The 25,552-nt window shown below is 37.3% G+C and overlaps 5 protein-coding genes and 1 long non-coding RNA gene across 10 annotated transcripts; 3 read left to right on the forward strand and 3 right to left on the reverse strand.

Moving 5' to 3' along the window:
- Positions 1 to 39: 39 nt before the first annotated feature.
- Positions 40 to 2,050, reverse strand: Camp (Cathelicidin-like antimicrobial protein). Its single transcript, XM_068289816.1, has 3 exons — positions 1,899 to 2,050; positions 1,143 to 1,832; positions 40 to 667 (listed from the first exon to the last, which is right to left on the reverse strand). Exons 1-3 carry the CDS (start codon positions 1,939 to 1,941, stop codon positions 165 to 167), a joined length of 1,236 nt encoding a protein of 411 aa, XP_068145917.1. The 5' UTR covers positions 1,942 to 2,050; the 3' UTR covers positions 40 to 164.
- A 334-nt stretch (positions 2,051 to 2,384) lies between these two features.
- On the forward strand, positions 2,385 to 14,934 carry Buffy (BCL2 family apoptosis regulator buffy). 2 transcript variants are annotated; one of them, XM_068290230.1, is made up of 5 exons: positions 2,385 to 2,442; positions 13,819 to 14,108; positions 14,175 to 14,321; positions 14,382 to 14,690; positions 14,754 to 14,934. In XM_068290230.1, exons 2-5 carry the CDS (start codon positions 13,833 to 13,835, stop codon positions 14,916 to 14,918), a joined length of 897 nt encoding a protein of 298 aa, XP_068146331.1. In that variant the 5' UTR covers positions 2,385 to 2,442; positions 13,819 to 13,832; the 3' UTR covers positions 14,919 to 14,934. The 2 variants fall into 2 exon arrangements, with proteins under 2 accessions (XP_068146331.1, XP_068146332.1); XM_068290231.1 differs by having other exon boundaries at positions 13,874 to 14,108.
- LOC137578024 (uncharacterized) lies at positions 9,366 to 11,235 on the reverse strand. The gene is made up of 4 exons (XM_068291666.1): positions 10,865 to 11,235; positions 10,240 to 10,809; positions 10,007 to 10,179; positions 9,366 to 9,943 (listed from the first exon to the last, which is right to left on the reverse strand). Exons 1-4 carry the CDS (start codon positions 11,233 to 11,235, stop codon positions 9,414 to 9,416), a joined length of 1,644 nt encoding a protein of 547 aa, XP_068147767.1. The 3' UTR covers positions 9,366 to 9,413.
- A 940-nt stretch (positions 14,935 to 15,874) lies between the features above and the next one.
- On the reverse strand, positions 15,875 to 17,317 carry wal (electron transfer flavoprotein subunit alpha wal). Its single transcript, XM_068288928.1, has 3 exons — positions 17,158 to 17,317; positions 16,930 to 17,070; positions 15,875 to 16,853 (listed from the first exon to the last, which is right to left on the reverse strand). Exons 1-3 carry the CDS (start codon positions 17,197 to 17,199, stop codon positions 16,044 to 16,046), a joined length of 993 nt encoding a protein of 330 aa, XP_068145029.1. The 5' UTR covers positions 17,200 to 17,317; the 3' UTR covers positions 15,875 to 16,043.
- A 151-nt stretch (positions 17,318 to 17,468) lies between these two features.
- LOC137576463 (RNA/RNP complex-1-interacting phosphatase) lies at positions 17,469 to 22,879 on the forward strand. Of its 3 annotated transcripts, none has more exons than XM_068289589.1 (7): positions 17,469 to 17,537; positions 17,595 to 17,797; positions 17,870 to 17,945; positions 18,474 to 18,673; positions 18,742 to 18,788; positions 21,899 to 22,006; positions 22,075 to 22,879. In XM_068289589.1, exons 2-7 carry the CDS (start codon positions 17,775 to 17,777, stop codon positions 22,803 to 22,805), a joined length of 1,185 nt encoding a protein of 394 aa, XP_068145690.1. In that variant the 5' UTR covers positions 17,469 to 17,537; positions 17,595 to 17,774; the 3' UTR covers positions 22,806 to 22,879. The 3 variants fall into 3 exon arrangements, with proteins under 3 accessions (XP_068145690.1, XP_068145691.1, XP_068145692.1); XM_068289590.1 differs by having other exon boundaries at positions 17,885 to 17,945; XM_068289591.1 differs by lacking the exon at positions 17,870 to 17,945 and having other exon boundaries at positions 17,474 to 17,537.
- Positions 22,880 to 24,055: 1,176 nt separating this feature from the next.
- On the forward strand, positions 24,056 to 25,111 carry LOC137577810 (uncharacterized). 2 transcript variants are annotated; one of them, XR_011032485.1, is made up of 3 exons: positions 24,056 to 24,190; positions 24,248 to 24,421; positions 24,483 to 25,111. It is a non-coding gene; the product is annotated as an uncharacterized lncRNA (long non-coding RNA). The 2 variants fall into 2 exon arrangements; XR_011032486.1 differs by having other exon boundaries at positions 24,486 to 25,111.
- The last annotated feature ends 441 nt before the right edge of the window (positions 25,112 to 25,552 follow it).

The raw sequence follows: 25,552 nt of genomic DNA on the forward strand, positions 1-25,552 counted from the left end.
CAAGATTAATAGAAAATTAGGAAAAAAAAACAAACAAAATTGTACAACGTATCTTGACGAACATTCATTGGAGTCTCAACTAAAACTAGATTACATTTTAAACACTTACAAACTATGACCTTAAAACAGGCAAAAATTCACTTCTAATCTAAATAAGAGTTACTTTATAGACCCTGCCTCTTGAGATTACAGAGTCCGGCCACAACTATAAGCAGCTCATTTAGATAGCCCAACAGCGACTTCTGTTGTATTGCATTGTGTTCCAAGATCTTATACTCTCTCAGTCTATCAATGGCGTCTTGCATTTGCAAACGACAGGCGGGAGCTGGTTCTGAATTACGCAAAGTGGGCAGCTGCAAGGATGGAGCCCTCTTGGAGGTTAAGCAGCCATCAATAACCGACAATGATTGCTGCTGGGCCAGTTCACCAGTCAGCCGTTGCGCCTCAAATTTGCTCAATGTTGGTTGCTTTGATTCGCATCGAAAATCATCTTCTTCGCCATATTCATCGTACAATTGGGGATCCCTTCGCTCACGTTGAACTGCCTGACCAGGTTCAGCGCATAAAGTTAGATAATTGGGTATAATGTCATTAAAATTGGTGGCCTCAAACATCTGCAGATCATCACATTCCCCGGGAAATGCTGGCGAGATGTAACTGACAATGCCTAAAATATAGAAAACAAATAGTTTAATATAAATGTTGCAGTGAAATGGTATAAAGGATTAGCTAAATAAAGGTTTTTCGCATATCTATAATGTGTTTCAGGTTAAAAAGAACCAATTCCATAAGAAAATTATGTGTTTTGAAAGTGCTGGACAAGATTGTGGTCAACGGATGAAAAGCATTAAATTAAATTACATTTTCTTGTCATTGAAAGCAAGATAAACAGACAGCTTTGTCTTAGGGAGAGCAAACATCTTAAGAATGGACCTATAATAAGCGAAATTCTCAGACTAAAGAGTCTTTACTGTCTTTACCAGAGATTTTTAGCCTGTAATTGAAGATAATCCAAACGAAATGGAGCTTAAACTTATGGTGTTACCCTTCAGTAACAGTTTCTAAAATCTACAAACTTACAGTCTGATAATTAAAGGATTGTATAATATTCCCTGGCCTCGTTTGACTTGGTGTTTCCTTACCATTTGTATTGATACACAGGATAAACTTATAGCTGGAGCAAGCAAATTCCAAGGGTTTCCACACATCCGTCTCAACGCATTCGATTAGAGAACGAACATGCAAAAGATTGGCTCGAAACTCCATGGGTGTTTGCTTCAGCCTATCGTAAAACTGTTGAGTACTCGGCCAGCAGATCAAAGGACGCATACAGCGAGCCAGTCGGATGAGGGTACGCTTGAAAGTTTCCTCTACATCTGATTCGCTCAATTCAAAATATTCAGCCAGCAGGGCGAATGGCTCATTCTGACGCAACTTCCTTAGAGTAATGCAACAATCTAAGTGTGTGACATTGGCATTCCGGCATATGTGACGCTTTAGAATAGTCATATGCTCCCTAACTATGCCCAGGTGAAGCAGTGGAGAGTTCTCAATCAAAGTAAGGGTCATGCTGCGCATGGTTCGTTGTGGCATATCCCGTTTTGTGAAGACAGCCTGACGAACTATAGATGAGACACGCGGAGCAGCCGACACTGTCGGTAGGGATTTAGTGGAGGCGGGTGAACTAGTAACAGAAGAAGGAGTCACTGCTGGTCTGGTGGTGGCCTTAATTGTGGTATTCGGTGGTAAAGAATTGATAACCACTCCCAGAGATGTGACCGGTGAACTGGAGCTTCCCGAATGTAACACATACTTCGGTGTCTTCACAGGGGCTGTTCGGAGATATTAATATATTAGCAAATTGTTCTTTAACCTTCCCCCCAACACACTTTACTCACATCCTATCAATGATTGGGTTGTTGTTATACCGGATCGCTTCATTTTATTTTATTTTGCAATCCATCAATATCGTTTCGTTTCTGTGAAAAGTTTTTGTTAGTCGCACAGCTGTTGCTGCTTGGCGGTTTAACAGTCTGGCAACGCCATATACATTTTGCATACCGTTTAGCCATAAGTAAGATGGGTATACTGAAGGTTTCGTATTTTTGAGACCCTTATAGCACATTATTTTAGGTTTTATTGGTGTCGATTAACTCTTACTCTTAATTTTAGCAGTTCCGTGATACAAAATTGAGATATCTGTAACTACAATAGATTATGAGTTGTGAGAGGGGAAACGTCATTTACTTTGTTTTTCTTACAGTGACTCTGGCAACACCAGACAATTTATATCGATAGTTACGTTTTTCATTTGCGCAATGTTATCGATATGGCTAAGTTCGATAACTAAGGCGCGCTATTGTCTCATTTCAATTTCAATCTTCAACGCGTTCGGTTGCGTTCTACGATCAGAAAACTTATTTTTAGTTTTTACTTTAAACGGTTGGTGTCTAACATATTTAATGTGTTACCTTAAATAAAAATAATTATATATGCTTGATTTGTGTTTAATATGTCTGTGTGTGTGTGTGTGTGTGTGTGTGTGTGTTTGTGTTACCATAATATTACCAAAATGCTGACCGTGAATATAAAAATAATGTAAACGCGTCATGCATTAATAATAAAGCAATTTCCATGCAAGCCCGGCCCCAGTTTTTGTTTTTTATTTTTCTCTCTTTTTCTTTCTTCCGTTAACACACAAAAAATCCATTATCAGCTGAAAATTGCATATCCAATACAATGAGAGATAATAAAAAACACAATTATCCGAATGCGGAAGAGGGGAATTGTCAGAGGGGGCCGATAAGTCAATTTTCGGTTCGCTCCACTAATTATGTTAAACAAATAAAACAAACAACAAATAACAACAAAAATTGAGGATGTTCAAAACCTTAACTTCAATTAAAGTTGAACGGACTCCCACTACAAATGCCGCTCAGTGCGGGTATTTAAGGCCAACGCAAATTTTTAATTTAATTAAATTTCACTTGGGTGTGCATTAGTGTGCTGGTGTGTGTGTGTCTTGTTGTCACTAAAACATGCGTTTGGTAAAAAAAAAAAAAAAAACAAAATGATTTCCTCTTTCAACAGAAGACTCGACTACAAAGTTCTCAGCGTTAAGTAAAACTAAGTATTTAATATTTTAATAAATTGTTGCCTGCTTTTAATGCCCATTAATTTCTATATAATTTTGTGGTTTAAGGAAACTCTGACTTATTACTTAAAGTAGCTTTCATGTATTCTTTATTTGTTTATTGGATTGTAGACTTTATTTATTTATTTGTCAAAACTTCGGTTGATGACCTTAACAACTTTAAGGCTGGATTTAAAAAAAAAAAGGCGAACCCTCACCTATTTTTTTTTTTCATGGATCCTCTGTCGAGAAGTTCAAATTTTCTCTCCCCTGATCCCTGGTATTAATTTATTTAAATTACCACAATTTCTACTAATCTAATTTATTGAATCTGTTCTTTAGTTTGTTTAATATACTTAAGTATTCAGCAGTTTTAAATATACTAAACGGTGGTAGAGTATTCTGAGTTGTTACTGATATAGATTTATAGACATGTATGGATCGTTTATATTATAAATACCAGTAGAAGAATAGATAAGGTATTTGAAGTTAAGAGAAGTGCCAACATGAAGTGCCACTGACAAGAATTATGCAAAATATTACAATAATTTCGAACTATCTATATTCTTAAAGACTCTACAAAAAATATTTTAGTTTAGCAAAGAAACTTGGGTTTTCTAGACCACAAATTTCTATTTGTGATAGTTTTTCATTAAACTTTTCAAAATCAAATTATTATGATACTAGATAAGCTACTATATGGAGACTAAATGCTAGCTTGTAGAATCTTTGTTTTTATTTTACAAAAAGAAATCTAAAAATTGAACATATTAACTTTGATCTGTAAAATGGAATTGTATTTCTTTAAATCGTTTATCTAGTAAAGATAAAAAAGCGACAGCTTAAAAAACTAGAGACCACTTTATATAGTAAAAGACAGACAAACAAACAGATCTAACCAAATTTAATACCAAAATAACTGAACAGTTGCTTCCTTTTCTCAACAGATATCTCTTTATAGGTCTTGGTATTAATTGAGTAAAAAATATACCCTTTAACACTCCGAGTATAGGGTATTTTGGCACGACGTCAGCACACAACATCTGCGAGTCGCACCCACACTTCATAGACAGAGGCGGTATATTCAGTGTAATTGACTTGCTATAACTGAATACGTTTTGTTGTTGTTATTACTTTTAAATGTTTTTGCTTTCTAGCCGGCATTCGATTACATTGCTAAAATAATAGCAACAAGTGCCACATGGTGATATTGGCAACTGGTTGTAGCCAGTTTCGTGGGAACCCTTTCGCAATGGCGAAGAAGACTAAAGTTTATTTAAGTCTCTTCTTTTATCTGCTCTCGATAATGAAAATAAATAAAAGTTGCAACATCATGGAAGTAATCAGAATTACTTGTTTAATTGTTTTGTAGAGTTCATTTGCTTGGTTGGTTACGAAAAGTGAAGACAATCTTGAGCCTTAATAAGGGTCTAATCAGTCTGATTAAACTTGTACTTAAACTGCTTAGGAGGCTTGATTAGACGTTTTTGTTTATCACTTCTAAGATTATTGTGCTGGAAATTGTTTAATTATTTGTTCTCTATGCCTTTTTAAAAGTTAAATTTATTTTCACAAAGGGTCCCCATGTTTTTTGCAGTAACCTTTTTACTTTTTTTACTACCAAAGTATATAGTGCTATAAATTGTTAAATGATTGACAATTTAAGTACTCCCTCAAATACTTTATCTTTCGGAAAACACAAAAACAAAAAAGAGTTATGCAATTTGTCACCAATGAGTTATATACCTATGTATATGTGTATATACTAAGAATAGACTACTATATCATAGCATTTTAAGGCGTTTTTTTCTGAAACCATCAAGGACAAATTTAGAATTGTGACTAATGAGGTTTTTATGGTGGTTTTCTGTTAATAATATTATTAGAATGTTGCACGACTGATCTTTAAACTTCGGTCATTTTTTGAGTACTTTTCAATATGGAAATTTAACTTATCCAAATATCTTTGAGTACTCATTAGTTTTTATTCTCTTTATAAGGTTCTCTATTCATGATTGAATGCTATACTACAACTTAGAATGGTAGAAATGTCCTTTTGAATATAGTCTATCTTGTTTTAGTACTCATTAGTCTAATACTAATTTTAAGTTCTCGCATCATTCCATTCAGTTAGACAATGATTTAGCCTTGTTACAGCTTAAAGCCCAATTCATTCGAATCCTTTATTAAAAGTGAATTAGAGCCCTTTAAAAGATAAGTTCTAACTATCTTAAACTTGATAAAAACAGTTCTAAGAAGTTAATAATAAAAAAAGACATTTAATGGAATCTTTTTATGAAAACGATCTATCCATCTATCTTCTGAATATATAGTATGATTTTCCAGTCTTGCCACTTCTGTAAAATTCGGAAAATTCTTTTTAAAAAAATTAAAACTAAGTTTTTGATAAACTTTATTAAATATTAGAAAGATTTGAAATGGGATTTATAAATATATAGATTAGATAATTCTTGAAAGGGATACTAATTTATGAAAATATGAAAATTCTTAAAAGAGATTTAAATATTTTCATGAGATTTTTCTAAAGAGTTTTTGCTAAATTTTGTCAGGATTCTAATGATTCTCTTCTTTATCTATCAAAGTTTTAATAAGCCAATTTAAACGATTTCCACACAGAAACACGACCCTCAACAGGTTATTAATACCAAAGTAAATATATTTACACACTCTCTAGGACTGTGGCCCATCCCCCTTTTTGTTTGTTTGTTTGTTTGATGTGAGTTTATCAAGAGCCATTATCTAATCGATAGGAATTCGTTTTCAATTCCTATATGATTATTGTAGATTACGAGATCAATTGCAAAAAAAAAGGTAAATATTAAATGCATTAGATAGAATTACCACTTGAACCTCTCCCCCCTTCAGAAACAAATTGCAATTAACAGATATTACCCCTCATCACCCCTCCTACACCCAATTACTCTTGTCACGTTCGATTTGAATGACGCAAATTGGTCTAGTCTGGTCTCTGTCTCACTCTGACTAAAAAACTAAAGTGCAAAATCAATAGTTAATGATCTGAACAATGTTTACCACCTGAGTGTGTGTGTGTGTTTGGTGTGTGTGTGTGTGAGTGTGGGTCAGTGTAAATTTCAAATTGCCAACGACAGCAAACAGAAGCGTCGTAAGTCAGTTAAAAGTGAAAAAAGATATACGAAAACCTTTTTGCTGAGCTGTCAAAACCGCAAAAAAATTGCGGTTAAAAATATCTACCTATGATATAAAAATCATTTAAGTTTCAAATGCAATTAAACATAATGAACTTGGTTTCTTGGATTAGCCAATCGTGTATAACGAAAGTCAAATTACTCACATTGTTTGTCAGGCACAACGAATTGGAGCAGCAAATCGGCTGGAAAAATAAATATGAAACTCGAGAGTCAAACTAATTTAATGATCAAGCCGAAGTTGCATTACTCTATGAAACTATATTCCTGAATTTTTAAGGATCTGTGTAGAAAAAACTATTTAAATGTTGTCCTTTTGAAAGGTTCCTTAATATGAAGTTCCATTGGATACAGAGAAAATTATAGTAAAATATTTCCAAGAAACTTCTAAAAAACGATCAATTCTGAGATTCTAGAAATATTGAAACCGTTGTGAAGAATTTGAAACAAACTTAATCAAATAATCAGAGCACTTGAAATCGGGTTTATTCTCAAACAGTGTAGGATCTTTAGGGAGCTTGAGGAAGTATTTGGTTTAGAAAGAGCAAAGTATTTGGGATCTAAGTACTTTGGAAAAGGTTTTGCGTAAAAGAATATGTTATTAGGAAAAGATAACTTACTTTGCGTGGAATACTTAGCCCAATGAAAGGGTATATAAATTGCATTCCAATGTAAACTCGTAATTTTTTTTTTTTTCGAGGGAGTCAGTGGGAGATTGGGTTAGGAGTGGGTGAGGTAACTCCCGCAGCGCCTGCGTAACTGTCAGATTGTTGTTAAAAAATCAATAACACAAATGTTAACATGCTTAAAATGCTAAAAACAAGTTGAGCCAAGCCAATAAAATGGAGAGAGAAAAACACGCAAAGCAAAGCTCAGACAACAATTTAAGGCATAACTCGATCTGGAATCAGACCAATCGGGCAATCAAAATGGAGATAAAAACGAAATCACAGAAAAAAAACTGACACTTTTGGTTAATAAAATTTGCTAATGAGTAAACTAAGTTGATGTTTTGATCAATAAAAACGATTGCGTTTGGCCAATCACAGAAATAGAAGAACAAACAGGACGACTGAAGGAGGTGGAGAATGGAGTTAGTAGTAGAATTCAATATGTATACTAAGTACTCTTTAGAAGATACAATGATGGGCACTTATTTAGAACACTTTTTCTTTCTCCATATACAATCTTCTTTTACTGACAAGTTTAATCAACTTTGACTAAATTATATATAGAATATTATTCCAAAGTTTTAAACTGAATTGAGTACAATTTCAGACCTTTGAAACGGTTAGCTTGATCTTCTTTGATCTCTGAATAATTCCTTTTATCAGAGCATTTATTGGTTTATTTATTCGAGTCTCTTTGTTTCATTTCTTTCCTTCTCTTGAGGTATGACTTAATCTTTGTAGGAAAGTCTGCCTTAGTCGTTTTTGGTTACTGTTTAAGAGTTTACATATTAAGGCCTCTTTGATTTTGGAAACAAATATTCCTAGAAATGATCATTTTGAAAATCTAAAAATTGAAAATGCAACAAAAATTACAAAACTTGGTTTGTTTTCAATAAGAGAGCTATTAGGAACTTCTTTAGAATATTTTGTAGCTCATTAGGTTAAGAACGTGTTCTAAATTTGTGGACATCACTGTACATGTACATATGTTTCCTTTGCTGCCCCCCAGCATCATTTGTGGCATTCATTGAGTGCATTCATAAATATTTATTAGGCCTCATTGCTAAATCAGGCACTAAGTAGTCGGTTAAAAAAAAAAAAACAACAACATCTACACATTTTTGGCCGATTTGGTTGCCAAAGAGGGGTTATCCATAAGAGGGGCATACAAAGAGAGTGTAAATTGGAAGCGTTGAAGTTGGCTTTTTGGATTGGACTCCAAGCGCCGGACATTAATTTATGTGTGCATTAAACATTGCCTGTGACAAAGACAAAGTATGTTCAGTTGGGATCGCATTGGAACGTGTTCGGCATATTAATTGAGGCTTACTTCGAACTAGGTGTGCTCAGCGCGTTGTGTCTTAGTCCATGTGAGAGATTCTGCAGAGTCTCAAGTCTCCAGCTGCTGTAAAACGATCTTGGGAATGAGAATCTTGTGACGACGGTTGGAGTAGGTCATGGGGGAACAGATGTTTAGCAGGATTACCTCATTGGGAATGGGGGCACAGGAAATGAAAATGAAATACACCAGATGTCACTTACTTATTTAATAAAAGTTGGCCAAATATTTATAGTATATATAGTAGCACCTAATTCACATGCCTTCTATTTGGGCCCCCCACACAGCGTGTTACATTCCAACAAATGAAACCCTCGACAATAATCAGTATCAGTGATTACAATGTCAATCATTGTGGCTAATTGGACAACCATATTCAATCTTATGACCAAAAATTAACATAAGAAATGGCAACAAATTGGCACCAAATAACTAACTAAGCTCTCAATACGTACAAAGTATTCGAGTATTCAGGTATTTGGTTTCATTAAATGTTCCCCCAAGTCCCCCTCCGTTGCCCCTTGCTCGCCAAAACACAGCCAGAGACAAACGTAAAGCGTGAAAACGTGATACAATTTCAGTTTTAGCCATTTGGAAATCAGTCAAAAACTAAAAACCAAAATTGACTACATGTTTTCTGTAGTTTTCATACATATGTATGTACATATGCCTAACCCGTCTCTCCCACTCCAATCGAGCCAGTCGTCCAATTATCAGCGACATGAACATAAATAAAATTTTATTAAGTGCTAATTTCTGTTTAAGCCTTAAAATGGGCAATGATTTTGCTTTCAATGCCTGATTTCGTCTGGACGATAAGTCAATTTGTTGTACGAATTTGGTCAAGAGGTAGTCAGGAAACGGTGCGGTAGGTCGGGGGCAGTTGGAGGAGGAAGTGATTTAAGTTGCTGATAGCAGGTGATTGTAATTTTATTCATTAAAAGGATGCAGGTAATGGGTGCAATATGACAAATGAGAAGTTTGAAACACATGAAAGAGGATTAAGATATTTGGTAAAGAATTGAGACAATGGAATGAACACTAGGGATTAGGGAGTAAAATATTACTAAATTGTTGTCTACTTATTTTCCAAATTTATACAAAGCCACAATGGCCACTCCAAGTAGTAGAATAACGAAACCTAAGCTCCCAATTAGAGCTAAAGTTTTGGACGTTTCTACGATTTCAGGATTTTCGAAAACCACATTAGACAGATCATCTTCTGCCGTTGCAACTGAAGCTGTATTCGGCATTATGACTCGGAAAGTTAGATGAGAAAGTTCGGAGATTTCTGTTCCATTGCCAGTATTCCGTCTTCGTCGTTGGGCTAAGCAATCCTGCGCTTTCACCTGACAATCCTCGCGTTCCAAACAACCCGTCATACGCATAGACATCACTAGAATATCGCCACTACGCATGCCAGGAAACATTACTGCCTTGAAATGAAGTCTCTGACCCAATGGTGGCTCAAAGATCGGAGCATGCGAGCATACGCTTTGCATGGCAGGATTAAGACAACCACGAGAGCTAATCAATTGGGCATTGTTGAGGATTTCCCCGCTAGGTGAAATCCTTTGCAATTGAACATCACTTAGTTTGGTGTAGTTCCAGCCTAAAGATGGGCAAGTTAAGATATCAGAGAGACATAAAGTAATCCTTCCGGTTTGCCACTTACCATCGCCAGCTAGAACATGTGCTCTTAGTAGCAACTCCTCACCCAATTGAACAGCTCCATTGCTCTCCAAATGTCGGGTATAGCCATTAGTGCCACGCCTCAATAGCTCCACATGGGTACGAAAGGCATTCTGATTACCACCATGAGCATAGTTGCCCACACTACGGGCTTGCCTGAGAGAAGAGAGGGAATGTTAGTTTTCTGGGATCCACAAATTCTCTGTCTTTACCCACACATCATTCGAGACTCCCATTTTCAGAGCATGGGTCTTAACGGCGACTCGCTCTTGGGATTTGCAGTGCAGCGTTAGAATTGAATCTCCTGCAGTTCTCAAACCGCGTATGGTTGGAAATCTTAGCCGCAAACACAAATCCTGACCGCAGTATTTTACTCCACATCGTTCGAAATCAGCGCCTGGTATGTCCAGGAGAAGAAAGCTTCGAGAGAGTTTCAATTCGCAGTGATCATAGTCTTCCTCATGATCATTATCCATTATGGGGGCAGCTCCCAGAAAGCTATCCAGCTTAAGAACCGCACGAAAGTAAGCCCCAGGAAGGCAACGCATGTCCTTCAGACGTAGACGAACTTGTTGCGGCTGTTCGGGAAGAATATCTCCAGGCGGCAAATAGACAGGAGCAGGGGTGGAAGGTCTTTGAGGTGCCACTGGGGCAGGAGCATGATAATCATAACCTGGAGGATTCTGTTCCACATCATTATACTCTCCAGGGTCTTGCACTATAATAGGTTGTGGTGTAGTCGTGCTTGTCCCAGCAGTTGAGGGCGGTGCATAATAGTAGCCATCGCTAGGAGAACCAAACTCGAAATAGTTGGTGACAGATAATGCCAGATTTTTCTTACCTTGGCTTGGGACTTTCATAGCTTGGCTGCTCCCCCACACTGGGTGGCCCATAGAGTTGATTTAGAGGTATAAAACTCCCATGTCCTTGTGATGATCCCTGAAACTTGACACTGCGGTTCTCTATGATCTCGGGCAGACTAAACTCTGTAGTGGCTGCCACTGGAGCTACAGGAGCCGGAGTTGGTGGGGGAACTGGAGCTGCAACAGGAGCAGGTGGTAGTCCATAAACCAACGCAGGTGGCGACAGTCCCACATGATAGTTGCTAAAATCTCCTGGCGCCGTAAAGAAATGTGCGTGGGACAAATCTCCTTTTAGGCCACCAATACGAAGAGCCACCACAACAACAAAACAATTCCAAACGTATGACATTCTGTCGACGAACTAACTCACCCAGCCAAAAATGGAGTGACTTTTATAAGCTCTACTTGGGCGTGACTCCCAAACTGACCCAAAAATCAAATCAAATTTCTGGGTTCTTCTTACTTTCCATGGCTCTTACTTTTAATATAACGCACGACTTTGCGTTGAAAACTTTCCTTGATCACGAAACGAAACACATTCACTTGAAACACAGCCCCTTGCATTATGGTTATGTAAAAACTAATTGTCAATTTAATGTCCCCAATGAATTGGGCTAACAAACACCAAACACCAAGCACCATCTTCAGCATGGTGGAGTTCATGTCCAGTTTGGATCACAAATCATTTGCCATTTGACATCTCGCTTGTGGACAACTAATGACAGTGTGTCTACAACATTTTCTTCATTTTGGCCACGCAAAACTTAACGAGCCGACAATATGTCGTTAATATGCCCAAAATGGTCAACTATATAAACAACAACAAGTACATACAAAAAATAATCATCAATAAGCGTCACAATGGAATTAAAAATCTAGAAATCAAAGTGACCCAAATGATCGATTGAGTTGGCAAAGACCGACAGGAATGTGGGTGGGGATAAGTCGTATAAAGGACACATATATAATTCAATTGCTGGCAAATTCTTTAAAAGTAATTGTTAATTTCATTTTAGCTGTTGGCTATGATCATATTTATATTGAATCTATTCCATTTCCGAAAATGAAAGTTTTATGAGTTAGAATCTTGATTTTGCTAATGGGTGAATGGGAGTTAATTTAAATAAATAATTCTAATTCAAACTGCAAATAAGATTTCTAATATGTAGTTTTAAAAAGTCGTAAAACAAAGCTCTGAAATATTCCTAAGAACGATTAAAAATCCCAAAAAATGTATTAACCAGAGGGCCGGGGCTAACTTCGACCGCGTCAAAGTTTGTATACCCTTGCAACTTTTTTGGTAACTCTATCCTTACCTATTAGCCGTCAATGTGGAAAAACGTTTTATCTAAAAAGGCTTAAGCTTGAGAAAGAAAGGAAATAACGAAGATATTGATCAAAGTCACTGTTTTCCACCGATCGTTCCTATGGGAGCTATATGATATAGTCACCCGATCTTTATCAAATTCGGCACAGTCATTAACATATATATTAAATTAAGAAATGTTTAATTTAAAAGCAATCGCGTTAAAAGTAACGAAGTTATTTACAAAAGTCACTGTTTTCGACCAATCGTTCCTATGGGAGCTATATGATATAGTCACCCGATCTTGATCAAATTTGGCATAGTCGCTTATAGGCGTAGTAAACTCTCTAATATTAAGTTTCACGACAATAGCTCAGAAAATAATGAAGTTATTGAGAAAGTCACTGTTTGTGACTTGGCCGTTTGTATCGGAGCTATATGATATAGTCACCCGATCTTGATCAAATTTGGCATAGTCGCTTATAGGCTTAGTAAACTCTCTAATATTAAGTTTCACGATAATAGCATAGAAAATAACGAAGTTATTGAGAAAAGTCACTGTTCGTGACTTTGGGGTTTGTATGGGAGCTATATGATATAGTGGTCCGATCCGGCTGAATCCGAGATATACAACGCCTGCAGTATATACAAGCCTACGTGCAAAATTTCAGCTCTGTAGCTCTTACGGTCTAGGAGGAGTTTGCGTTGATCCAGACGGACGGACGGACGGACGGACGGACGGACGGACGGACGGACGGACATGGCTAGTTGAACTCGTCTCGTCGTGCTGATCAAGAATATATATACTTTGTATGGTCGGAGATGCTTCGTTCTATGCGTTGCACACTTCTGACCAAAATTAATATACCCTTTTTGCAAGGGTATAAAAAGTCCGTATTTAAGTTTTTTAAACTACCAAATTTTCAAAATCCAGAAATTTGGCCCTTAACTTTTCGAGAAAAGTTATCAACTATTTTTCCCCGAATTTACCTAACTAACTACTTAACACAAGTGAAGCTCTTTAGATTTGTTTTCCATTTTTCAAGAGGTAAAAAAGCACAATTTCCCTTTTCTTTTCAATATTTTTGAAAAACATTTGTGAAATGAATTTCCATGAAATTTCTATCTAAGGACGCTTTAATTTACCTTATTTGAGCACTAATTAACTTAAATTACCTACATATTTCGAATGTAGCTTGAATTTTTCAATGATTTCATTGTAGCCCAGATTTTGAGCCCCTTATCCAAAAGCTAGTTGCTTTTAATGCTAGTTCATTCATAAATTACAGGTAATTTTTAATGAGTCTCTTTGGCAATTGAACATGACGTTTATGATTCGTCTGACTCGAACTGTGGGCAATTATTTTTTATTTTGCTTGTAAAACGTTTGGGATGAATCAGGTTTTCATTTTGTTTTTGGTCGATCGATCGATCGATTGATCGATACGATCTAAAAGCAAACAATTAATTTTACAAGACACACACACACAGAGAGAGAGAGAGAGAGAAATAGAGGAGGATAGAGAGCTCGAGCTCATTAAAGTTAACCAAATATGTCTAGGTAGATCGGTAGCTTAGGGGGTTTCAATGACGGTTTCGAATTACGCTTTTGTGTGTTTCCTTTAGGTGGATACTTCCAAATGCCTGGCACTTCGTATCCCACAAATAATGATAATTTCAGCAACGGGTTTCCCATGGCCACCACTCAAAGTGAACGACTGCTGCAGGCTCAGAATCGTAGGAAATTCAGTTTTCCGGCTACCCTACACTCCGCATCGCTCCTGGAGGTGGGCCAAAGAGATGTCACAGCGACGCGGCGTCGTCTGAGCAACGTCAGCGATGTGGTCACAAGAAAACTATCCTATACCATAGGCTGGAAGGCGGCACAAATACCAGCCCAGGATATCATAACTCAGGTGAGTGGAAGTCATGAAATTTGCATTTCATTACGGGTTCAATTTGTTTCCTATTTATTCTGTCAGGGACGTTGTCTATGTGGCCATTATATCAAGAGGCGTTTACGACGCTCGGGTTTGTTTAATAAGAAATTGGGTTTCCAGCGGATTAGAAGTATTATGGGTTCCACATCATTGGGCGTGGTACGTGATGTCTTTCCAGCTGTTCAAGTGGTAAGTTAACCTCCCACTCCTCTAAGATTAACCTACCCTATAGGTAGCTCCTCCTTACAGTTAGGTGATGAACTGGAGCGTATGCATCCTCGTGTCTATAATGGTGTGGCCAGGCAAATCTGTCGCAATCCAGGCGGTGAATTTCAAAGTTCCGATGCTGTTAGCCTTCTAATAGGCGCCGTGGGTCGAGAACTATTTCGCGTTGATATCACCTGGAGCAAGGTCATCTCTTTGTTTGCCATTGCCGGTGGTCTATCGGTGGACTGTGTTCGTCAAGGGCATCCTGAATACTTGCCCAAACTAATGGAGAGTGTCTCCGAGGTCATAGAAGATGAGCTGGTACCCTGGATCAATGAAAACGGTGGCTGGGTGAGTTATCTTCTGACTTGTTATAAGAAAGAGTTCCCTAATTTTCTGCATCTTCTTTTTTAGAGCGGCATCAATACCCATGTCTTACCCACAACCAACAGTCTCAATCCTTTAGAATGGACCACATTGATAATTGGTGTGGTTTTTGGTTTCATTTTAATATTCATGTTCTTACGTTTCATTATAAGCACGCTAATACCCAAAATATATCAACGATTCACAAGTTGATCGAAACGAAATCAAATTTTGCACATTTTCTTTGAACAAAAATTCGTTTTTTTAGGAATTATTTATATTTACTTTTTATTTTTGAAGAGTTTTCCGTTTAAAATATCTCAAAATGTTTCCCCTATCCCCATTCAAAACTAAAATTGACGTTCAAAAGACATATTAAGACCATACATGATCACCTTTTTAGGTATTCATCGTCTTCAATATCAGAAAAAAAATTATAGAATTTAATTTTCTATATTTTCCACTAAAAGTTTTTTGAATTGCCCAAAGGATTTTTAAGGACCAATTATGAGTGACAATGAAAATTTTTAAGCCGATTTCAGTCTTAATAGAGGAAACATAGTTTTGTCTTACTCTATATATAGACAATAAAGATATATTTATAAATGATTCCGACTCCAACGGTCTTAATAGACAGCCTAAAGACCTTTAAGTCATTTTCTTTAATCTTAATCTTTTCTTTAATGTATTTTTACTTTGATGTCGCTTCACAACTCTAATTTAAAAATGATTAGGCGGACAGTTCTTACCCCTTTCTTCTTGCCCTAATACTATACGAATAGCCTTTGAACTTTTAATTTTTGACATTATCTTTCCAGGCTTAACATTTCGCTTTACTTAAGTACTTGTGGATATCTCAAAGAAAGTCGTAGAACAGATTGATCAGTTTTTGTATACAGTAAACCAAACAATTATTTAGAGAAGAAGCAAATGTTGTCCTGGGGCACATTTTATCCGCATTTGAAGACTGATACTGAGTAATCCAATAGGAGGAACTATTTCTGTCAAGTGCGACGTCATTTTCGATTTAACTATAAAAGAAATAAAAGTATTTGTAATATATATTTTAGCTTCAAGCGACTACAAACATGATCTTATTTTTAATATTGCTGAGAAATGTTTGCTGGGTTTCCTCTGAGCTGATCACATAACGACTGATAAGGCCAAGATTAGTGTTTTCTCTTTTATAGAGAGACATCTGGAATTCTCCATGCGGCGCTCTTTAATGTTTATTTAGATGTGCTAATTAAAATTTAAATTCAAATAAATGCAACAATTTGTTTGTTAGAATCTCTCAAACTTCTTATTGATAGATAAGGTTTTTCTTTTCGGACACGTTTACAACTTTCCGGTTAGTTCGGGAACAGCCTTGAAGAGATCAGCCACAAGACCGATATCGGCGACTTGGAAAATGGGAGCCTCTGGATCCTTATTAATGGCCACAATGGTCTTGGAGTCCTTCATGCCGGCCAAATGCTGAATGGCACCCGAAATGCCCACAGCAATGTACAGTTCAGGGGCAACAATTTTGCCAGTTTGTCCGATTTGCAGATCGTTTGGCACAAAGCCAGCATCGACAGCTGCACGGGAGGCACCGACGGCAGCGCCAAATTTATCGGCCAGATCGTAAAGGAGTTTGAAATTGTCGCCAGACTTGAGACCACGTCCGCCCGACACAATAACCTTGGCTCCTGTCAATTCAGGGCGATCGGATTTGGTTAGCTCTTGGGAGACGAATTCACTCAATGCGCTGGCATAATCACCAGCAGGGGCCTGCTCAACGGCTCCACTGCCGCCACTGGTAGCTGCCGGTGGGAAGTTTGTGCCACGCACTGTGATAACCTTGACGGGATCTTTCGATTTCAGGGTCAAGATGGCATTGCCCGCATAGATGGTACGCACAAAAGTGTCCTCCGACTTGACATCGATGATTTCCGAAATAGGTGAGACATCCAATTTGGCGGCTACGCGAGGCAGCACATTTTTGCCAAATGCTGAAGCACCAGCCAGAATGTGGGTAAATTTGAATTGAGATTGGGCGGCCAGGACCAATGGGGTCAAGGTCTCAGCTGTAAAGCCATTGAAGGCAGCATTTTCGGCAACCAAAACTTTGCTTACTCCTTCAACTTTGCCCACTGCTTCCGAGACCTAAACGGGAAAACATTTAATCGTATGATTATGCAAAAGCTAAAATACAACAACAACAACTTATTGAGACACTTACGGATCCGCATTTAGTGCCCGCTACCAGAACTGTGACGTCACCGCCGATCTTCTTTGCCGCCGAAATGGTATTCAGAGTTATGGGATTCAGTGCATCATTATTGTGCTCCGCGACCACCAAAGTGCTCTTGCACCGCTGCAACTGTAAAGTTGGTAGAACAACCAAATAAAATGAGCGAATGCATTTGGGAAGAAATTTCTTTGGTCATTTCCCCTTATGGTCACTTACAAAGCTGCTGCGCATTAAATTCCTTGTGTTGCTAGCAAACATTTTGACTAAACTGCAAGGGACCAAAAACTTTAATTAATACTTTATTTAATAATAATTAACGTGGAGAGTCCAAAGGTTCGGCTGCCGTGATCAGTGTTGCCGTTATTGAAAAATCAGAAATAAAGCTAAAACCGCGGCGAAAATAGCTAAAACAACGCAAGCTAGTATGTAGAGTTTAATTTTTAAAGCACAAAGAATGAAAATTAAAAACATCATAATGTTACTTGTTTTATTTCATTAAAAAGTAACGAAGCAAACTGAAATTTTTTGTAGTTTGTGAGCAGTTGTATTAAATCAAAAATTTATGATTACAGTGCGTATCCTTCTACCTTAGGCTGGTATGAGTTTAAAAATATTTTTCAACTTTACATACACAATATACTCTCTATTTATAGGGTATTAAGCACATACACATGTTAAATTCGCTGCGCATTTGTGATTCAATTCGCCGCGTGCGTGACTAATCTGGCAACGCCAACAATCATATTGTTTTTCTTAACAAATTGTTAATATTTTAGGATTTACACACATAACATTCAAAATTATAAGCAGGTGTCAGCAACTATTCATTAGCAATGGCCCCCAGTATACCGGATCGGTGAGTATTACAACCACTTTGAGTTGTTTATGCCTATTCTCGATCGATTCACAAACCAAATTGAATTCACAGTTGGTTAAATTATAGCCCTATTGGTCAGCGAGTTCAGGGGACAAGATTCATAGCCTTCAAAGTGCCGCTACAACAGGTATGCCCTCTTCCAAGCCTTCAACCTTTGCCGGAACCGGTTAGCAGGAGGCAAAGCAATTGATTGATGTTGAAATGTTTGTCAGGAGCCAGGACCACCGGGTTGGGCCAGGGCAAAGCAGTTAGGGCGTCTCTCTAAAAATAAATAATAACCGACAAAATTTGTGCTTGTCATTATGCATAAAAGTGGCATCTGAAACATGCTGTCCATGCCCCCAGTCCCCGATTCCTCTCTGATCTGATCTTTAGGGAGCTGGGACAAGGACCCCACATGAATATTAAATTAAATTGTTTTTGCTTAATTAAATAACGCCACAGAAACAGACCCAGAAAGCAAACACAGACAGGGAGTCAGGAAGAAAGAGAGAGGGAGAGAGAGAGAGAGAGTACAGTAAAAGAGACCTCCTCGGCTGGTTTATTAATTGCTTGGCTCGAGGGGCACATGCATAAATTGAGCAATTTCTGGCCATGTAATATGATTTCTTTTTTTTTTTTACCCACTTCTCCCCCCTCCACCTTCTGATTGCAGCGCATCAATGAACGTGTCGAGGAGCATTTGCGCCTGGCGCCGGAATCCCTCCTAGAATCGGTTCCAAATCTAGGACTAATTATTGATTTAACCAATACAAATCGTTACTACAGTCCAAGCACATTTACGGACAAAAATGTTGAGCATCAAAAGCTAATGATTCCAGGCAAAATGACTCCATCCAGGCATTTATCAGCGAGGTATGTAGGTGCAAAGCATGTTTATTATTTCATAGAAAGAGTATTAATTTCTAAGTATTCGTTTGCAGATTTTGTGATTATGTATCTGACTTCTTAAAGACCAACGAGAATAATGGTAAGTGATCAATTTAAGCACGTTTTCAAAGATAATCTAAAGTACCTAACTAACAACATTATTAATCTCTAAAAATGTTTTTAAAATGAGAGAAACCTTAACCTTGAGTATAAGAGCCACAGAAGAAACAAAAGTCCATGATAATTGCTATAAAATTGTGGAAATCTGACAAGTATCGATCTCTGATCTTGAGGTTTCCAAAGGTCCCTTTGAGTCATCCGTAGTTAAAACTTGCATAGATATCTATAGTTTCATAGTCTACTACTAAATGTCTAGGAGTCTTCTTCTATATTCAAAGCATCTGTTGCGATAAGAATGTTACAAATGTCACAAATGTTAACGCTATTCTAGGACACTTTATTCAAAGAAATTTATTCTATAAGTGTGATACAAACAAGAATATTATTTTTGAGTGCAACTGGAATGCCTCATTCAACTATGTCAAATTCTATCGAAATAAATTCCGCATTCTTTCTTTTAGATAATAATCTGCAATATAATTTGATAGAAATGGGGAAAACCAAAATAGAGTGAGAGACGTCGAAGGCAACCGTGGGAATGTAGGAGCTCTTAAAGCTTTCCCCCATCTCAACTATGCCTATCGAGATGCCTATCTCTTAAAAACGACAATTTTAGGAGTCTCTGTGAGTCGTTTTGGTGTGGAAAATATGCAAACGAATCATATCAAAAGCATGTTTTGTCGTTTCTTTACATTGTCTATATGCAATTACCACGTACTCTCTTTGTATGTATCGCAAAGAAATGAATGCTGCACTGCCTCCAAAAAAAGATGGAAAGAAAGATTTCTATCATGTGGCAAGCGCACAGCAAACAGCACAGACACACACAAAGAGCAGGGCCAAGTGGCTAAAACGAAACTATTTAACCCTAAGACAGGCTCAAAAGAATGTGGGCGCACTGCACTCAATCAGTTAGTCAGTCAGTCAGTTAGCCAACCAGTCAACTAGTCAGACTTTGAAGTCAGTCAGAAGCCAGACAAACAAATCACTTATGGAGCTTAGTCATGCCGCCTGCATTTAAAAGGGAAATAGGGAAAAGGCATTTCTAATTAAATACAAAAGCATATTCACACACCCAAACATACACTCACACTCACTTACACAGTTCCCTACTAAGTGAAGATGCCTAAATCTATGCATTTACTTCAAACCGTTTCCTTCATAACAACTAACAAACTTGAAGATATTAAGTTTTAGTTTGTCATACGCAAAAATATAAATATTTATAGCTTTTGAGAGTTGACTAGGTTAGTTAGGAATCAGTTTCTTTTAATACAATTTAAAGACTAAACGCATTTACTACAGTGGGATCTAAACTTGCTGCATTCAAAATAAAAAGCTATGATTTGATTTAAGATCACTTTAAACAGTTACTAGACAATTTTCCATTATTTATATAAAATAAATCCAATTTTCGAAAAGCCAAATGCATACAAAATGCGTTATAGCCGACAAATGACTGACTCCATCTGGTTTTCCATTGCCTGGGCCATTCTCAGCTCTTTCACGTTAAACTCTTTGGCTCTGCCAATTAATGTTTGCAATGTGGGCGTGTTTACACGCCTTATTTGTTCAACATTGCACTTTCATCTTGTGGCTAATGTATGTGAGAAATTCGCCTTTTTTTTCTCCGCCGTCGTCTTCCTTATGCAAAAATATCTTGAATTATCTGCCCACACATACAATCAAGGGGGAGCACCGACCAGATCTTTCAGCTGTCTCTTAATTAAAAGCTTTAAGCCGAGGCTAAAATATTTAAGACTGGCGCCGCTCTGCTGAGTAGGCATCCATACCAATAAATATATAGTACTAACGCATTGGTTGTGGCCCAAACAGATTTACAACGAAACAAATCAGACAAATAACTTAAAATCAAGGTGGTCGCGACTTGTCAACGGTCGCAACTAGTCGAAGTAGTTTCTAGAACTAGTAATGCGCATACAGTGGAACAATATGCAATGAATATAATAATAAACTAGTTTCAAAAAGGACATTTGCATTGTGTACATTGCAAATTTAAAGGAGGTTTATTACTTTAAGCTTTGTTTAGACTAGTTCTTCTTTTACAAGAGAAACTAATCTTTTATTAATGTAAAAAGTTTTAAATATATGAATCTGTCGACTATACTTGTATGTAATTAGTTTGCAAAGTTAAACAATGTCTTTATTTTTAGGCCTACTTACAATTTGATAACCATTTTGTCGAACATTCATTACACTGTAACTAAAAGGAAATGGCTACTTTTGTTATGCCCCTACAAAAGGATATACTGAATGAATTGAATGTTAGTGATAACGAGCAATGCAAAGTTTAATTAATATATTAAGTAGCATATTCAAGCTCCTATATCCTTAGTTAAAACTGTTTAAAATTGTTCAATGAAATGATGAAGGGTATAGAAACTTCGCTTTACTTCTGTGTTGCTCTGCATTTTAATTTTACCCGTATTGGTTGTGTGTGTGTGTGTGTTTCCTTTTTAATCTCTTGTTTTATTTGCCGATGTTGTTGGCTCTTTTGGTTTTCTGTTGTTTTGTTGTAATAACTTGGCTTAAATGCAGTCGCAAACATGACGAACATACTGACTAGCGGTGGCAGCTTCAGCTGTAGTTTCAAGTTCAGGTTCAGGAGTGGCATGACCACCGCACTGGCATAGGCTTCGGCGTCGTCACCCACACCCGCATAGTATAAAGTGAACACACACAAAAGCGACCTGGTAAGGGGGCCAAACTGATGCTGCCGCTGCTGACATGTTTTCGTGAAATTTATAGCCAATGTTATTATTGGTAGTACTCGCTTGCTGTTAGCTGTTTTCCCCGTCGATTTTTAGTTTAGGTCGCTTCTGCTTTTATGCCAATTTGGCCCAGACTCCGACCAACGGCCGGCAAACTGTGGCGTGGGCGAGTGAAGCAGCAGCCACAAAGCAAAGCGCATTCCTGTGGCCTCTCTCGGTCTGTCTGTGTGTGTTGCAAATGAAATTTGTGGCAATTTGTGGCAAACATGATGAATAATACAACAACAAAAAAGAAGCTTGCTTTCGCTTGCCTCTCTTTCATCCTTTTTCTAAATGTTTTATTGGCTTGTGTTTGCAGATAAACTAATTGGCGTCCACTGTACACATGGAGTGAATCGGACTGGTTATATGATTTGTTATTTCATGATTAACGTCTTAAAAATGCTGCCCATGGAGGCTATTCAAAGTGAGTTGATAATTAAAACAATTGATTTAAAGTTCTATTAACAATTTTTTACCCTTTTCTTTGCAAAGCATTTGCTGCTGCTCGAGGACATGAAATTGAGCGCAATAATTATACCGAATCATTGAGAAAAATGCTGAAGGGAGACGGTCCTGCCAAAAATTTACAACCAGAACCAATGGTAAACTGGCGTCAACTGGCACAGCAGCGTCTAGATGAGGATGCTGTGAATTGTAGAGTCAGTGATAGCAACAGCAACAGGGAAAAACCGAGAGAGATTAGGGACAATAGCAGCATGGACAATGGCCATTACAGTAGGCAGAACCGCATACCTTACGCTAGGAACTATGGCAATGATGGGAATGGCCTCAGCACCAACTACAGCAACAGCAGATTCAACAGGAGCGAAAGAAGCTACGGCAGGAGCTCCGAAAGGAGTTACGACAGGAGCTATGACAGGAGCTATGACAGGAGCTATGACAGAAGCTACGACAGGAGCTACGACAATGATGGCCACAGTAGAAACTATAGCAACAGGTACAATGGGACGGACAACAACAACTTCAACAGCAGATACAACAGCAACAACTACGGCAACGACAGCGGAAACTATGGCAATCGGTTTGACAGCAACAGCAGGAGTTATAGCAGCAACAGCTACAGCAGGAATTACGACAACAACAGCAATAACAACAGCAATTACGGATTCGAGAAATTCGGCGATGTGAGCAGGCGCAACATTAGCAGCAGCAGCAATAGAAGACATCGTTATGCACCATATCAATCAGATTTTAGAAATTAAATGCAAATTACTTAAGACAATCTCTCATGGCATTGGAAAAAGTACAACAGAATAAACAAAATTATTTCTAAGAACATTGGTCAATTTGTAAATTCCAGTACATTTTACAGGTTTTTGTAAATTGTTGCAGCAATTAAAATTCATTTGCAACATGACCAAAATGCCGCGGGTAACGTTTCACTTGGCAGTTAACAAGCAGTCGGCAGATCGTGTGAAGATACAATAAAAATGACGACGAGGATGAATTTTATATGAAAGAAAAAAAAAAACGGAAAACAAATTTGCATTTTTGGTTACCGAAGGTTGTGAAGAGTGGCGTGAAATTCCTGGAAATTAGTATGTGGCCAGCGGCAGGAGCATCAACGGACGCCGCGGCATTGGCTTCTGTTGTTGTCGTGTCAAAACAAATGTCAGAAGCGTTGATGATGATGATTATACATACATTCAGCAGATGGCACAGTGGGATGGATCGATTTGAGCTCTAACTCCGTCTCATACATAAGCAAATAAGGCTCAATTTATTCCAAAGGTCCTTTACTTTCTGCAATCCTCTATTTGGATGGTAATCTCTGTCCAGCAGTAAATTTCTTTTTGATAAATAAATAAATGATGGTATTTTCTTTGAATTTTGAAAAGTTGTCAACTATTTCTTGACATTTTGTAAGTAGTTTTTTTTTTTTTTTTTTGGCAATTTTTTAATCATTTCAATCCATTGTATTCACATAATTCCACTCGTTGTACCTGTCAAATTGACAACTCCTTGAGCGTTTCGTCATGGTGGTCAAATGTCAACTTATTAGCATAAATGTTGCCAGTCCTTCTCCTCTTACCAGCTTCTCTTCACTCTCTCTCGCCCTGTGTTGCTACTTTTTTTTTTGTTATCTCTTTGTTGCGATCTTATCGAATGTTCGATCAGCAACGATTGGGCCCTCAGACAGCGACAAATCGTTGGCCATTTACCTGCTTTAGGGAGAGAGAACGAGGGGAAAACCAAAACCAGCACCAGCTCGATTCCATCCGATCCGATGCGATCCGATCTGATCTGATCTAAACTGACCTGAATGGTCCGATAAATGCCGCCTGGTGTGGCATGTGGCGTAAAGTTGTTTGTTGCGCTTAATTGGACAGGCTTTTTTTCTTTCCTTTTTTGTGTCACAGTGGCGTGGCATGTTGACTGTTTCAAAATTGGCTCTATTTACCATCGGTTAAAAGAGGGCATTTAGTAATATTGATTTCGCCACACATATTCAAACAAAATTTACAAACACCGCCATGAAATTTCCTTCAAAATTTTAGATGTATGTTTTTTTTTTGTTTGTTAAAAAGGATGTCAAAATGCAAAATTTTCTTCACAATCCTTTACTTAGTCACAATTTGTAAAAATGGTAAGTTTCCTCTCAATGTTAAATGTTTGAAAATTTTCATAAATTTTCCAAATACAGTTTGTCATGGCCAATTTTGCGTTTCCTGCTTCAATGCAAAGAGCGTCAAATGCCCCAATACATTTTGGTCCAAAATGGATCAAGTGGGCTACATATATATTGAATCAACCGTTAGCGACCCAATATTTAATAACACTGATTTATCGAGATGTTTGCCCAAAGGTCATAAAATTGGTAACGACTCTATAAAAGTTTCCTAAACTTCAAATGTTACATTTCATTTCACATTTTATAGAAGCTCTTGATGTTCCCGCATGCATTTGGTCACCGGAACTTGGAATTAATATTGTCTCACCTGAAGGAGAAAATCTAACTACGGTTACTGACCTGTGTAATGATTGCGTTGAGTCGAGTACTTGTGAACTTAGTTTGGCCCCGAACCATTCAAATGAACTACTTTGGTATATCAGTCTTCTAATTGCAGTTATTGAGTTTGTAAATTTGTCGAAATTATTATAAAGTTTAGCAAGTTAAAGGAAGAAAGAAAACCTAATTCGATTTCATTACAATTTAGACAATTTTTTACCTAACAAAAGACATCAAAAGTAAAGGCTCAAAGAATGATTGCCAGGACTTGACTTAGAGATTGTTTTCTGTTTTATTAGAGAACTTTCTCTTTAACGAAAACAAAACTAAAGGATTTAAGTTTTTGAATATTATTTCAAAGAATTTTTCCAAATTTTGAATTTTTTAAAGGCTGTGGGAATGTACCGATAATCGGTTTAGGTGAAATGAAAATATCATTCAGATCATCATAAGACATTCAAGACATTCGAGGACGACATCCGTTGATCCTTTTTCATAGTCATAAGCTCTGCTTATTTTTTTTCATAATTTTTAAACACCGCCATGAAATATATTTCAAAGCACATTAAGAAAATATAGAATTTTAAAATATATTGTAAAAAATTGTGAAATTTCCTGATGCACTTGCTACTAATTCTTGCGATTTCTTTTATAGTGATGCTCATAATTGACGGTAAGTGAGATAAAGTCCTCGAATTTCCTACGAAAAATAAAAAAACGTTTAATATATTTTGAATAGTTGGTCAAAGTCAATATTGTGTTAATTGTGCCAAACCAAATGATGTCGAGTGCAAAAATACATTCTGGTCAAAAATGCATGCTACCGGTTACATCTATATAATCTCAAACGAATATAATCCGATCTTCAATAACACAGATCTATCCTCGTGCATGCCCAAGCAACATAGAATAGGTTAGAAATCATAAAATAATTATTTCAATTTATATGTATGTATATGTTTCCATTAATTTACAGAAGTCTTAGAGACTCCAGTTTGC

Source organism: Drosophila tropicalis, unplaced genomic scaffold (genome assembly GCF_018151085.1).
Source record: "Drosophila tropicalis isolate 14030-0801.00 unplaced genomic scaffold, ASM1815108v1 contig_593, whole genome shotgun sequence".
NCBI classification, from domain to species: Eukaryota; Metazoa; Arthropoda; class Insecta; order Diptera; family Drosophilidae; genus Drosophila; species Drosophila tropicalis.